The sequence below is a fragment of the Indicator indicator genome, chromosome 12 (assembly GCF_027791375.1).
Source record: "Indicator indicator isolate 239-I01 chromosome 12, UM_Iind_1.1, whole genome shotgun sequence".
Lineage (NCBI taxonomy): Eukaryota > Metazoa > Chordata > Aves > Piciformes > Indicatoridae > Indicator > Indicator indicator.
Window position 1 is genome coordinate 24,454,680 of NC_072021.1, and position 15,736 is coordinate 24,470,415.

Genomic DNA, 15,736 nt, shown 5'->3' on the forward strand with positions numbered 1-15,736 from the left:
GCCGCCGTGGCGCAGGGAGTGGGGCTGGGGAGGTGCGGCAGTGCCACGGCTGCGGGCAGCGCTGCCAGCCCCGCGCCTGCCCCGCTGCTGCCCCACTCCTGCCCCGCTCGGGCCCCGCTCCTCCGTTGCCGCGGTAACGGCGCCGACGCCGCCATCTTGTGCGGGCCCGGGGCACCGGTGAGGGGGGCCCGGGACCCCCGGGGGGCAGGACTCGGGAGACCCCCCGGGGGGGCAGCAACGAGAGCCGCAGGACCGGCCCGGGGTGGAAACAGGGGCTGAGGGGGGTCCTGCTGGGGGGGTGCATACTAGGGCCCTATGCCGGGACACTGCTTATACTGGGGGCTGGTACTGGGATGTTGGGGGAGGTGGTACTGGGGTATTGGGGAGTGATACTGGGATACTGGGAGGTGGTACTGGGATACTGGGGAGTGATACTGGGATACTGGGGGGTTTGATGGTGCTGGGGTTCTGTACTGGGGGGGTGATGGTGCTGTGGGTCTGTACTGGGGGGGTTGATGATGATGTGGGTCTATACTGGGGGGGTGATGGTGCTGGGGATCTGTACTGGGGGGATGATGGTGCTGGGGGTCTATACTGGGGGGGATGATGGTGCTGGGGATCTGTACTGGAGGGGTGATGGTGCTGGGGGTCTATACTGGGGGGGGTGATGGTGCTGGGGATCTGTACTGGAGGGGTGATGGTGCTGGGGGTCTATACTGGGGGGTGATGGTGCTGGGGGTCTGTACTGGAGGGGGTGATGGTGCTGGGGTCTGTACTGGGGGGTGATGGTGCTGGGGGTCTGTACTGGAGGGGTGATGGTGCTGGGGGTCTGTACCGGGGGGGTGATGGTGCTGGGGGTCTGTACTGGAGGGGTGATGGTGCTGGGGGTCTGTGCTGGGGGGTGATGGTGCTGGGGGTCTGTACTGGGGGGTTGATGATGCAGTGGGCCTGCACTGGAGGGGTGATGGTGCTGGGGTCTGTACTGGGGGGGTGATGGTGCTGGGGGTCTGTACTGGGGGGGTTGATGGTGCTGGGGGTCTGTACTGGGGGCGTTGATGATGCCTTGGGTCTGTACTGGGGGGGTTGATGGTGCTGGGGTCTGTACTGGGGGGGTGATGGTGCTGGGGGTCTCTACTGGGGGGGTTGATGGTGCTGGGGTCTGTACTGGGGGGGTGATGATGCCTTGGGTCTGTACTGGGGGGGTGATGGTGCTGGGGGTCTGTACTGGGGGCGTTGATGATGCCTTGGGTCTGTACTGGGGGGGTGATGATGCCTTGGGTCTGTACTGGGAGGGTGATGGTGCTGGGGGTCTGTACTGGGGGGGTTGATGGTGCTGGGGCTCTGTACTGGGGGGGTGATGATGCCTTGGGTCTGTACTGGGGGGGTGATGGTGCTGGGGGTCTGTACTGGGAGGGTGATGGTGCTGGGGGTCTGTACTGGGGGGGTGATGGTGCTGGGGGTCTGTACTGGGAGGGTGATGGTGCTGGGGGTCTGTACTGGGGGGGTGATGGTGCTGGGGGTCTGTACTGGGAGGGTGATGGTGCTGGGGGTCTGTACTGGGGGGGTGATGGTGCTGGGGGTCTGTACTGGGGGCGTTGATGATGCCTTGGGTCTGTACCGGGGGGGTGATGGTGCTGGGGGTCTGTACTGGGAGTGCTGGTCCCTGAGCCCCCTCTCTCCTCTCCCACAGCTCCCAGACAGGGAGGTCCTCCACCATGTCTCACGAGAAGAGTTTCCTGGTGACAGGCGACACCTTTCCAGGAGGGGGCCCTCAGCCCACGGCCCCCCCGGGCTACATGCAGCCCCCCTACCCTCCCCCCACTGCTGCTCCCTACCCCCCCCAGCCCCAATTTGCCCCCTACCCCCAACCAGGCTTCCCACAGGGGCCAGGGCCATACCCACCCCCACCAGGGCCCTATGGCCCCCCTGGGCCATACCCCCCTGGCCCCTACCCTCCCCCAGGCCCCTACCCCCAGGGCCCCTACGCGCAGCCCCCCTACGCCCAGCCCCAGCCCATGGTACCGGGGGACCAGGACTGTGAGTATGAGGGAATGAGGGGGGAAATGGGGGACTGGGTTGGGGGGAGAGGGGCTCATTTAGTCCCATTTTGGCCTCATTTTAGCCCTGGGGAAGTGGGAGGAGGCAACACCCAGCCTCCTTGGAACTCTTCATTATCATCCCCCCTCAGGACCCCCTTGTTCCCTGAGACCCCCTTGAGTTCACCCCCCTGACCCCAGCTTCTTTGGAACCCCCTTGTGCCCCCTGGGGCCCACCCAACTCCCTGGGACACCTCCCTACATGCTCCCCAGGACTCCCCCCATTCCCAGGCCCTCCTCCATGCTCCCTGAGACCCCCTTGAGACCCCTCCTATCCCCTGTGGCACCACCCCAGCTTCATGGGATTCTCTCCCAGCCCCTGAGACACTTCCAGGGACCCCATTGGGACCGCCCCAGAAACCTAGGACCCCCTCCCCAGCCCCTGAGATGCCCTTCCCCATGCCCCTTGGGACCTCCACCCAGCCCCTGAGACCCCCCTGTGGGATCTCCCAGGACCCCCCCCAGCCTCTGAGACACCCCCTTGATGTCCTCTAGGACTCCACACACAACCCCTTTTGGACTCCCCAGCCCCTTTGAGATTCCCCTCCCCATCCCCTGAGAGCCCTGCCTGGGACCCCCCAGGACCTCCCTGAGCTCCATCTCTCCCCTTCACCACCACCACCAGCTGGATCCAGGTCCCACCACAGTCACCTGAGGGGTGTCCCCAGCCCCGCCATGAAGCCCCCCAAGCCTCCCTGCGCCTGAGCACCCCCCCCTCCTTGTTGCCCCCCAGCCCCCCTGCACAGCACCTACCACGAGGATGGGCCCCCCTCCTACTATGACAACCAGGACTTCCCCACAGCGCACTGGGACGACAAGAGCATCCGCCAGGCCTTCATCCGCAAGGTGGGACCCCGCCAGCACCTCAGGGTTCCTCGGGGTGGGGGGGGAACCACCATGGCCTCGGGGACCCCCCACTCACCCACCACACCCCCTCCTCCTCCCCAGGTGTTCCTGGTGCTGACCCTGCAGCTGAGCGTCACCTTCGCCTTCGTGGCCGTCTTCACCTTCGTGGGGGGTGTGAAGGGCTTCGTGCGCCGCAATGTCTGGACCTACTACGTGTCCTACGGCGTCTTCTTCATCTCCCTCATCGTCCTCAGCTGCTGCGGCGACTTCCGACGCAAGCACCCCTGGAACATGGTGGCCCTGGTGAGCGCCGCGGTGGCCCTGGGCTGGGGGACGCCTTGGGGTGGCTGCTGCAGCCACGGCAAAGGCAAGGAGTCCTCCATGGGGAATGCTGGGTGCTGTGGAGGTTTGGTGTCACCAGAGCCAGTGGTGGGACAGGACCAAAGCCTAGGGGTGAGGGACACCTTGGGGTGTGTGCTGTGGGTGTGGTAAAGCCACGAGTCCCACATGGAGGACTTTGAGTGCCATGAAGGTCAGGTGTCAGCAGGGCCAATGATGGGACATGACCAAGGTCCCGGGATGAGGGACGGCTTGGGGTGCCTGCTATGGTCATGGCAAAGCCAAGAGCCCTGATGTGGGGTGCTGTGGAGGCTTGGTGTCACCAGGGCCAGTGACACCAGGTTGGGTGTCTGCTGTGGCCCCAGCAGAGCCAAGAGTCCTATGTGAAGGACATAGACTGTGGAGGTTTGGTGTCCCCACACCCAGAACTTTGGTGCCCACATACCCAGAGCTCTGATGTCCCCATACTTGGAGGTTTGCTGTCATCAGGCCCAGAACTTCAATCTCACCATTCCTGAAGGTTCAGAGGTTTGGTGTCCCTGTTCCTGAGGGTTTGGTGTCCCCATGTGCAGAGCTTTGGTGTCCCTATACCTGGAGATTTGGTGTCACCACACCAGGATGTTTAGTGTCCTTGTGCCCAGAGGTTTGATGTCCCCATGCCTGGAGGTTTGGTGTCACTGTATCTGGAAGTTTGGTGTCCCTATTGCTGGGGTTTCAGTGTCACCATGTATGGGGCCTTGGTGTCCCCATACTCAAAGGTTTGGTGTTCCCATACCCAGGGGCTCGGTGTCCCCATATCCAGAGGTTTGGTGTCCCCATATCCAGAGGTTTGGTGCCCCCATGCCCACTGTGACCATGTCCCCTCGTGTCCCCAGTCCATCCTGACCCTCAGCCTGTCCTACATGGTGGGGATGATCGCCAGCTTCTATGACACCGATGCTGTCATCATGGCCGTGGGCATCACCGTCGGCGTCTGCTTCACCGTCGTCATCTTCTCGCTCCAGGTTCCATCTGGGGCTGGGGGGTCCATACTGGAGCTGGGGGGGGGTCCAAACTGGGGCTGGCAGGGTTCAGACTAGGACTTAGGGGCTCCAAACCACAGCTGGGGAGCTCCAAATAGGCTGAAAGGGTCCAAACTGGGGCTGAGGGGGTCCAGCTGGGGCCAGGGTAGGTCCAGACTGGGGCTGGAGGGATCCAAACAGGCTAAGAGGGTTCAGTCTGGGGCTTAGGGGCTCCAAACTGGATCTGAGGGGCTCCAAACTGGGGCTGAAGGGGTCCAAGCTGCAGCTGGGGAGGTCCAAACTGGAGCTGGGGGGCATTCAAACTAGGGCTGGGGGCATCCAAATTGGGTCTGAGGGGATCCAGACTGGGGCTGGGTGGGTACAGACTTGTACTGAGGAGTCCAAACTGGGTGTGTGAGCCTCTTACTAGGGTCCTATGGTGGCTTTGCTGGGTCCAAAGTGAGGCTGGGTGGGTCGAAGTTGGGACTGGAAGGTCTGAATTGGGACTGGAGGCTATGAACTGGTTCCGAGGGGGGTCAGTATGGGATATGTGACCCCCTCCAGGCTCCATGGTGGGACTGGGGGTGTCCAAACTGGAGTTGGGGGTGTCCAAACTGGAGTTGGAGGAGTCCAAACTGGGTGTGTGAGCTCCTCCAGGCTCCATGGTTGTAGTGGGGGGATCCAAAGTGAGACTGGGAACTCTGAAGTGGGTCTGGGGGGCTCTGAAGTGGGTCTGGGGGGATCGTTATCAAGTCTGTGACCACCCCACACACCCCGGGCTTCATGATGGGACTGGGAGGCTCCAGACTGGGCCTGTGACCCTCACCATTGTCTCCGTGGTTGGAGCAGAAGCTGTGAACTGGTTCTGGAGGGCTCTGAACTGGAACTCAGGGCTCTGAGCTGGATGTGGGGGGCTCTGAAGTGGGTCCAGTGGGGGTGTCCACATGGGGTGTGTGACCCCCTCATGTCCTCCCCAGACCAAGTACGACTTCACCTCGTGCCGGGGAGTGCTGCTGGTGTGTCTGGTGGTGCTGGTGCTGTTCTCCCTGCTCTGCATCTTCATCCGCAGCCGCATCCTCGACATCATCTACGCCTCGCTGGGGGCCCTGCTCTTCACCTGCGTGAGCTGGGGGGCACCCTGAGAGAGGGGGGGTGGCGCCAGGGGGTGCCTCAAATAATGGTGGGGGGCACCTGGAATAAGGGTGTGGAGGCAGGAGAGGGAAGTGAAGGGAAGGGCACTCAAAGTAATGGGGGGAGGGCACCTAAAATAATGGGGAGGGAAGTAAAGGGGGGGCATCTCAATTAATGGGGGGCAGCAAAGTGGGGGTACCTCAGATAATGGCACACACACACACCTGGAATAATGGCAGGGGGCAGCAAAGGGAGAGGAACCTGAAATGATGGGGGGGCATCTGAATTAATGAAGGGGGCAGTACTGCGGGGGACCCCTAATAATGAGGGGGCCACCCAAAATATTGGGGGGGGCACCCAAAATAATGGAGGGAGGATGACAGCAGGGGGGGGAGGCACCCAGAGTAATGGGGGGTGTCATGCAAAGTAATGGGGAGGGGGGGCAACACCAGGGAGGGTACCCAGAATATGGGGGCACATAGTTGGCTTTGTGAGTCCTGTGGTGCCACCAACTCCCCCTGTGCCCCCCACCCCCAATGGTGCCCCTCTATGCGGGGCAGTTCCTGGTGCACGTCAGAGTTGGTGGCTCAGTATGGAGGTTCTGTGGGTGCTGGGCAGATCCTGTGTGCCCCCAGCCCCCCCTGTGCCCCACTCTCAAAGGTGCCTGTCCCATTTTGGGCAGCAGCTGGTGGTGGGGACACAGCTGGTGCTGGGAACAAGGAGCACATCTCAGTGTGGGGAGGATTTGTGGGTCCTGGGGGGGTTCTCTGGCTCTTGGGGGGGGCCTCTATGAGTCCTTTGGTGTCACCAACTCCTTCTGTGTGTGCCCCCTATCCCCATTTTGGGCAGCTCCTGACAGCAGGGGCACAGCTGGTGCTGGGAACAAGGAGCACATCTCTGTGGGGGGCATTCTATGGGTCGGGGGGGGGTCCTGGGGAGTTACCCCCCCGCACTGTGCCCCCCCCGTGACTAGTGCCCCCCCTTTTGCCCAGTTCCTGGCGGTGGACACGCAGCTGGTGCTGGGGAACAAGCAGCTGGCACTGAGCCCTGAGGAGCACGTCTTCGCTGCGCTCAACCTCTACACCGACATCATCAACATCTTCCTCTACCTCCTGGCCATCATTGGCCGTGCCAAGGAGTAGCTGCCCCACCCCAGGACCCCGCCTTGGACCCTGCTTTCTGCCTCCCCACACCCCAAGCCCAGCCCCTACCCCCACCCCCCTCGTTCAGTTCAGTGTTATCATCCCTTACCTCCCCCCACTCCCCCAAAAAATCACCCCTTAGAGTTTTTGGTTCCCCACCCCAATTTTTCAGTCCCCCCCAGATAAAAATGGGGGGAGGGGGCACATATGGGATGCCCTTCCTGCCCTCACCCTATCCCCAGCACCCTGCCCAGACCCTTTGCTGGCCCCCTCTTGCTGTGAATATGGGCTGTGTGTCCCCCCCCCTTTGAATGTGGACTGGAAGCACTTTGTCCCCCCACCCACAGTGGAGCTTTTCCCCATCATCCCAATCCTCCCCCCACCTCATCCCAGTCTCCCCATCATCCCAATCCTCCCCCCACCTCATCCCAGTCCCCCGATCATCCCAATCCTCCCCCCACCTCATCCCAGTCCCCCCCATCATCCCAATCCTCCCTCCACCTCATCCCAATCCTCCCCCCACCTCATCCCAGTCCCCCCATTCATCCCAATCCCACCCCCACCTCACCCCAGTCCCCCCTTCACATCCCAATCCCTCCCACCCAACACCTCCTGGTCCCCCCATCCCACTCCCCTCCCTGCACGCATTACCCCCTGGCCTCCCCCCAGCCAAACAGGCAGGGTCAGGACTCCCCCCCATGATACAGACAGGGCTGAGGGTGGGGGGAGGGCACTGTGGGAGGGTCCCTATGGGGACCCCCAGGACCTAAGCTCCTCCCCTGCCCCCCCTTAATTTGTCCCTTCCCTGGGGGTGTCTGTGTCCCACCCCTCATTTGTGGCTCCTGCTGTCAATAAACCCCCCCCCCCAGGTCAGTTCCTGCCTCTGCCTGTGCCTCTTACTGGGACCAGTGTCCCTAGAACCAGGGACCAGTGTCACCCATCTGCTCGTGTCACTGGGACCAGTGTCACCCAGGACCCACACCACTCACCTCCCTGTGTCACTGGGACCAGTGTCACCCATCTGCTTGTGTCAGTGGGACCAGTGTCACCCAGGACCCACACTACTCACCTCCCTGTGTCACTGGGACCAGTGTCACCCAGGACCCACACTACTCACCTCCCTGTGTCACTGGGACCAGTGTCACTCAGGACCCACACCACTCACCTCCCTGTGTCACTGGGACCAGTGTCACTCAGGACCCACACCACTCACCTCCCTGTGTCACTGGGACCAGTGTCACCCATCTGCTTGTGTCAGTGGGACCAGTGTCACCCAGGACCCACACCACTCACCTCCCTGTGTCACTGGGACCAGTGTCACCCATCTGCTTGTGTCAGTGGGACCAGTGTCACCCAGGACCCACACCACTCACCTCCCTGTGTCACTGGGACCAGTGTCACCCATCTGCTTGTGTCAGTGGGACCAGTGTCACCCAGGACCCACACTACTCACCTCCCTGTGTCACTGGGACCAGTGTCACCCAGGACCCACACCACTCACCTCCCTGTGTCACTGGGACCAGTGTCACTCAGGACCCACACCACTCACCTCCCTGTGTCACTGGGACCAGTGTCACTCAGGACCCACACCACTCACCTCCCTGTGTCACTGGGACCAGTGTCACCCATCTGCTTGTGTCAGTGGGACCAGTGTCACCCAGGACCCACACCACTCACCTCCCTGTGTCACTGGGACCAGTGTCACCCATCTGCTTGTGTCAGTGGGACCAGTGTCACCCAGGACCCACACCACTCACCTCCCTGTGTCACTGGGACCAGTGTCACCCATCTGCTTGTGTCAGTGGGACCAGTGTCACCCAGGACCCACACCACTCACCTCCCTGTGTCAGTGGGACCAGTGTCACCCATCTGCTCGTGTCACTGGGACCAGTGTCACCAACCTTCCCCTGTCACTAGGACCGAACATGGTCACCAAACGGCTGATGGGTTCCATCTATGGGATGGGTCTATGGAAGCCCTTGGTCAGTTGGGCCTTGGGGACACTTGGTGGGACCAGAGGAGAGGGAATGGGGAAAGGAGAAGAGAGAGCTGAGGAGTGAGAAGGGAAGGGAATGTCAGCAGCCTTGGGTCCAGCTCACAGGGTCAGCCCAGGTTCTTTTGTGGTGGGCATCCATCCAGTGAGGGCTCCTGTGGTGTCTGCAACCTCTGAACCCAAAATATTGCTGTCCCTTGATAGCCCTCAGGTCCCCTTCCCACAGGGAGGGTGTGAATCATGTGTGATCTGCATGGGGCACCCCACGGCAGTGCCCATCACCCCAGGGCAGACTGAACATGCACAAAGCCATGGACCCCAATGGGTGCACCCAGGAGTGCTGAGGGAGCTGCTGGTGGTGCTGCTCTACCACTCTCCATCATTTTTGAAAGCTCATGGAGAACATGAGAGGTGCCTGAGGACGGGAGGAGAGTCTGTGTCACTGCAGTCTTCAAAAATGGCAAGAAGGAGGACCCAGGGAACTGCAGAGCAGCCAGCCTCACCTCCATCCCTGGAAAGGTGATAGAGCAGCTCATCCTGGAGGCCATCTCTAAGCACCTGGAAGAAAAGAGGGTCATCAAGAGTAGCCAGCATAGAGTCACCAAAGGGAAATCTTGCTTGACTAACCTGATAGCTTGACTAACCTGATAGCCTTCTATGAAGGCATGACCAAGTGGATGGATGAAGGGAGAGCAGTGGATATCATCTACCTGGACTTCAGCAAGGCTTTGGATACCATCTCCCATAGCATCCTTGTAGGTAAACTCAAGGACAGTGGCTCAGATGGTTGGACTGTGGGGTGGGTTGGTCCCTGGCTCAGCAACAGGGTTCAGAGAGTTGTAATCAGCGAAGCAGAGTATGGTTGGAAGCCTGTGGCCAGTGGTGTTCCCCAGGGATCAGCACTGGGTCCAGTCTTGTTCAGTGTCTTCATCAGTGACCTGGATGAGGGGATTGAGTGTACCCTCAGCAAGTTCGCTGATGATACAAAACTGGTGGGGGTGGCTGAGACCCCAGCAGGGTCAGGGATGTGCTGCCATCCAGGGAGATCTGGACAGGCTGGAGAGCTGGGTGAAGGTGAACCTCACAAAGTTCAATAAGGACAAGTGCAGAGCTCTGGATCTGGGGAGGAATAACAGCAGGTACCAGTAGAGACTAGGAGTCATCCTGCTGGAGAGCAGCCCCATGGAGAAAGACCTTGGAGTCCTAGTGGTCAGCAAGTTCTGCGTGGGACAGCAATGTGCCCTTGTGGCCAAGAAAGCCAATGGCATCCTGGGTGCATCAAGGAAAGCATGGTCAGCAGGTCTAAGGAGGTTCTCCACTCCCTCTGCTCTGCCCTGGTGAGACCACACCTGGGATACTGTGTCCAGCTTTGGGCTCCCCAGTTCAAGAGAGAAAGGGATCTGCTGGAGAGTCCAAATGAGACCTATGAGGATGATTGGGGGACTTGAACATCTCACCTATGAAGAGAGACTGAGAGGCCTGTGATTGTTTAGGCCGGAGAAGACAAGGCTGAGAGGGGACCTGATCAATGTCTATAAATGTCTGAGGGGTGGGTGTCAAGCTGAACGTGCCAGGCTCTTTTTGGTGATGTCCAGCGATAGGACAAGGAACAACAGGTACAAGCTGGAGCATTCCGTGATTCCACGACCACGATGCAGTGCCCATCGTGCCCCCCCCCAGTGCAGTACCCATCGCGGCCACGCCGTGGCGCAGCTGCCGCAGCTTGTGGAGCGCAGCGCAGGGGCCGCCCGGATCCCGCCTCAGGGCTGCGCTCCGCCGGCGCTGAGACAGCTCCAGGAGCGGGGCTGCTGCAGCTCCGAAAAGGAGGTCCCCGAGGGCCACCGACAGCCATTGCCGGGGCCATTCAGAGCTTCAGCACCGCACATTGCTTGAGACAAAAGTGGAGCTCTCACACACTAGGACCAACCTTCCCGTGTCACCAACCTCCTTGTGTCACCAACCTCCCCATGTCAGTGGGAGCAATGTCACCAACCTCCCCATGACACTGGCACCAGTGTCATCAACCTCCCAGTGTCATCAGGACCAGTGTTGCCCACCTCCTCGTTTCACCAGGGATTCGTGCCACCCTTCTCTGGTGGCACTGTGACAACAGGCTGTGGTGCCTGACTCTCAGCCTGTCTTTCACCTGACCACCAGGTCCACACCATCCTGGCTCAATGATGGCCACCAGCTGGGCACTGGGTGGACTCTGGTTGCCAAGGACATGGAGCTGGCATCTTGAGGCTTTGCTGGCAGTGAAGGACCTGATGGCCAATGGCCACCCTAGTGAGATGCCACCATGGTGCTGAGGGGCTCCTTGCTGCCAGGGCACCACAGTGCTGGTGGAACTGATGGGCACAAAGCAGCTGGAGCTGGTCAGACTCCCCATGGTGCTGGCATGCTGGGCATGCCAGGCACACAGGGCAGCCTGCTGTGGCAGGGGTGTGGCAAGGGGCTGCTGGTGTCATGGTTCCAGTTTTCCCCCTGGGAGCCCCTCCAGGAGCAGCAGGCCCCTGCCCAGCTGGCACCAGTACTGACCACTCAGGTGCCCACTGTACCGTCCTCATGGTGGTCATTGAACCACAGAGGCATGGGTTAGGTTGGAAAAGAGCTCTGGGCTCATGGAGTCCAACCATTGGCACAGCACCACCAAACCATGGCCCTCAGCACCACATGTCCACAGCCTGGAAGCCCCTCCAGGGATGGGGACTCCACCACTGCCCTGAGCAGCCTGGGCCAGGTCTGCACAAGCCTCGAGGGGCAGAAATTGTTCCTCATGGCCAAACTCAACCTTTCCTGGGTCAGCTTGAGGCCACTTCCTCTTGTCCTATCACTTCCATGGGAGCAGAGACTGATGCCTACCTGGCTCCAAGCTGCAGGGATCTGGCCCCAGCCCCTGAGGCTGGCTCTAGGTTGGATCCAGGAGCCTGGACTCTGTGGTGGGCAGGGGTACTTGAGCAGCTGGGATGGTGAAGCTCCTGCAGGGAATGGTGCCAGCTCCAGGCTGCCTAGGAACATGGTGCAGGTTGGGCTCCAGATGGGACCTGGATCAGACTCCCACGGGAACTTGCTGAAGAAAAGGGGACACAGGGTGAGGGATCTGTTTTGCAACTGGGTGAGCAGCATTTGAACAGGCTTTGGAGGTATGGGGGCAACACAGGAGAAGAAAGAAAGGGTTGGGTGGTCTGAGCAGCTGCTGCCAGTCCCTGCAGGTCATCTCCCCACTGTGGGTGCGCTGAGGAACATCTCCATCCCATGGGAGAACACTGGGATGAGAGCAAAGCCCCAGGACCTGCCCTGCTGGAAGGGAGAGGGAAACCAGCAAGGCCAACACTGTGCCCACGGCAAAGCCACCACCATGGGTGGGGAGCAGGTGAAGCCCCCCAAGAACAGCAGCCTTCCCTGCTCAGCAGTGATGTTCTCCACCCACAGGGGCCACAGACCTCCATGATGTGCCCTCAGGTGTGGGACATGGAGCCAGCCAGGCCTGGTACCCCAGCTGGAGGACATCAACCCACCCAATAAAGCAAACAGGGCTGGCAGGGTGCTCTGGGTCAGCTCCCAGAAGCTTCCTGTGGAAACCCTTCTCCAGAACAGGCTCCCTGAATCTCTGCTCTGCAGCTCCTGCCTCCTTGGGCAGCCAGGGAGGTCCTCCTGGTTTTTGGCCAGCTCAGGCCAAGCCCCATCCATCACTTTGGGCAGATCTCCTCCTGCTCCCCTGTTCTGCACTGATAAGGCCACTCTGGGCCATCTTATCTCCCCCAACATCTGTTTGAGGGGCCACCATGCTGGGCTGCTCTCCTCCTGCACTCCATCTCCTGCTTTCTTCAGGAGACCTTCTCAACCACGAGCTCCTGGGTTTGGCTTGGCTGGTGCATGGTCTGTAACTAACCCCCTGGTCACCACCTTCCCTGGAGAACATCCCACCAGGTCTCCACAGCTGCACCTTGTGGCTGCCCATGTCCCTGCTCGGGTGGCTGAGCACTGCTGGCCATTTCCTTTTTAATCATCTCCAAACTGGAGCTAATTCATGGACCAAGTGTTTGTTGGTGGCTCCAGGGCATGACTTTGCATTTTGTGCCCTTCCATTTCCTCCCACACTCATTAGCCCATCCCCCAATGTCACCTCTGTCCCTGCCTGCTGTCCCTGCCTGCTGTCCCAGCCACACTCCACCAACCTCCTGGCCAAGCACAGGGATCTGGGCCCATTGTGGTGCCACCAGCTCTATGACTAAAGCATTCCTGTGGCTCCCAGAACCCAAGTTCCCCTTCCAGCACAGCTCAGTCTCCAGGGGGAGGTAGGACATGGAATGTGAAGGTCTTCTCCAACCTGAAGGAGTCTGTAATTCCATCAGGAGGCCACAGCCATGTCTGGGGTTGTGACTTTGGGGTCACCATGGGGATCTGCTGCTGCCTGCTGCCATCTTGGGTTTGTCTCAACAGCTCAAAGTGGGATTCACCAAGAGGTCTCCACTGGCTGCTTGTCCAAAAGCCCAGAGCTGCCATCAGCTGCTGTGCTCAGCTGAAGGTCTGCTGTTCAGGCTCCTGGAGGAAGCTCTTACTTCAAAGAGAGGAAAGAACAGAAGATGTTGTTGTGATGAAAGCTTTGCTTCATTTCCCACAGAACTGGTTCTGCTGCTTCTGCTCAACAAAAGGTCCAAAGGATGTCTGAAAGCTTTGGAAAGGGGAACTCCCCAGCCACAAGGTGACAACCCAAGTGACACCTGGCTCCTCCTGCTCCAACAGCAAAGATTGGGCCACTGGCCTCAGAGCCCTTGGGCTGGAGTCACCCATGAGGCAGTAGCCACCCATGAGGCAGTAGCACCCACCCTCCTCACCCTTCCTCCTCACTTTTCCTCCTCACCCTTCCACCTCACCCTTCCTCCTCACTCTTCCTCCTCACTCTTCATCCACCCCCTTCCTCCTCACCCAACACAGGATGCACATGGGCAGGGTGGGAGAGGTCCAAAGAGTCTGCAAGACCCCACAGCTGGAGAATTTCTTTGGACCTCATGACCTCAAAGGTCTCTTCCAACCAAAACCGTTCCTTGATCCTATTGCATGGCACTGTCCCCCCACACCTCCCACTGCCCAGCCCCAGAACCTGCCCCAGCTCTCCAGTACCCATCAGTGTCCCCCTGAGAGCTGGGGTAGGGGTAGGGGCAGCTCTGGGGCTCTTCAGGAGGTTCTGGGAGGGCCTCGCGTCCTAGGGAGCTGCAGAAAGAGACCTGAAGGAACTTACTGAGGGTTACAGGAGGAAACCACAGCCTGGAGAGCAGGAGATGACCTGCAGCCTATCACAGGAGGCCAGGACATGGGCTGGAGGCCACCTCAGCCTCCTGAGGCACAAGGTGTTCACTGCCCTGACCACAGTGTCCACCAAGGGGCTTCCCTCTGAGATCAGAGAACCATGGAATGGTTTGGTAGGGACCTGCAAAGCTCATCCAGTCCAACCCCTGCAGTCAGCAGGGACATCTCCAACCAGAGCAGGTTGCTCAGTGCCCCAAAGAACCTAACCTGGGATGGTTGCAGGGATGGGGCATCTCCCACCTCTATGGGGTCTGGGCCAGGCTCTCCCCACCCTCTTCCAGTTCAAACCCAGCATGCCTGGGCCTGGCCCTGCACCTCCTGATCATGTCCTTTCCCAGCTCTCCTGGAGCCCCCTTGAAGTCCTGGAAGGCCACCAGGAGGTCTCCCTGCAGCCTTCTCCTCTTCAGGCTGAGCAACTCCAACTCTCTCAGCCTGGCCTCACAGCAGAGGGCTTCCACCCTCAGGTCACTGCTGTGGCCTCTTCTGGCCCCACTTCAGCAGGTCCTTGTCTCTCCTGTGCTGAGGACCAGGAGTCAGAGATCCTGCCAGAGCTGTGGAGCAGCACCAAGATCTCCCAGCAGCCTGCCAAGAGCCGGAGAGCAGGTGACCAGGTCTGACACAAACCAGGAGTCCTTTGTGCATGACCAAGCAACACATGGAATGAAATCAACCTTCTCTGGCGGGAGCTGGACCAGCAGCAGCCTCACCTGCTTCGGCCACTGTGTCTGATGGTGCTTCCAGGACCTTGGCCATCCTGTGTCACCTCCACCCTTGACCCTGCACCCCATCACCCCTCTCCGTGCCTCCTCTCCTCCCACCACCATGTCCAGCTCCTCCAATCATCACCTTGAGCTGTCCTGCAGCCCTGGCCATGCTGTTCCACCAGCAGTGGTCACACGCTGTCCTCACCATTGTCTGTCACTGCTCTGGCTGCTGTCCCCCAGCCCCTGCTCTTTGTGGGTGGATGGTTCCTCCTGAGCAGATTCCATCCCGTTTTTGGCTCTGATGTGACCAGTGGCAGATGTCCTCCTCACCCAGCACACCCACGCTGTGGTGGTCACACCTGGCTTCCCTCCCAGGGATGGAGGAGCTGGGGACACGTGTCCTGCCCTGGGGGGGAGCTGCCGGGGGACATGGGCACAGCTCCAGCCAGCTGGGCTGGGACACTGTGGGCTCTGCAACCCCTCACCAGGGGCTCTTGGCCTTGAGGCATCTGCAGAAGCTGGTGCCACCCCAGGGGTGATGCTGGAGATACCTTCAGAGCTGCAAGGAGCAGTTTGGGGATCAGCCCAACCTTGTGGATGTCTCCTCCCTGGAGGTGTTCTATGCCAGGCTGGATGAGACCTTGAGCAACTTGGTCTAGGAGGAGGTGTCCCTACCCATGGCAGGGGTTGGAGCTGGATGATCTTCAAGGTCCCTTCCAGCCCCCCCCATTCCATGAATTTATGATTCCCAGGGGATTGCTGACCCTGCAGCTCTGGATATCACCCTGGATTCCCCTGGATTCTCCCCAGCTCCCACCTCTGAGCTGCCTGCTGACACGGTAGATCACACATTTTCAGTCCCACACCTGCAGGGACGTCCGTGGGGCACTGTGGGCACGGCGGGGACGGAGCCTGGAGCTCGGCCAACGCCAGCAGATCCTGAGCGGCTCCGTGCGGCCACATGCCTGCAGCAACCACCCAGGAAGGCGCTGGAGAAAACAAAGCGGCGGTGGGGGAGATGTCGGTCGGCGCGGCGGGGCCGCTTCGGCAGCCGGGCTGGACCTCCGACCGCAGCGACGTGCGAGCTGTGCACAACCAGCTGATGTCACCACGTCCCAGCCCCAGCCATCACCGGATAAAAATAGACGGCGGCCAAGAGGGGCCCCCTGGAAGG

At 60.4% G+C, this 15,736-nt stretch overlaps 1 protein-coding gene across 1 annotated transcript; it reads left to right on the forward strand.

Moving 5' to 3' along the window:
* The first annotated feature begins 1,715 nt into the window (after nt 1–1,715).
* On the forward strand, nt 1,716–6,596 carry GRINA (glutamate ionotropic receptor NMDA type subunit associated protein 1). Its single transcript, XM_054385383.1, has 6 exons — nt 1,716–2,037; nt 2,830–2,942; nt 3,045–3,245; nt 4,157–4,285; nt 5,260–5,403; nt 6,406–6,596. The coding sequence occupies exons 1-6, from the start codon at nt 1,716–1,718 to the stop codon at nt 6,553–6,555; spliced, it is 1,059 nt and encodes a 352-aa protein (XP_054241358.1). The 3' UTR covers nt 6,556–6,596.
* The last annotated feature ends 9,140 nt before the right edge of the window (nt 6,597–15,736 follow it).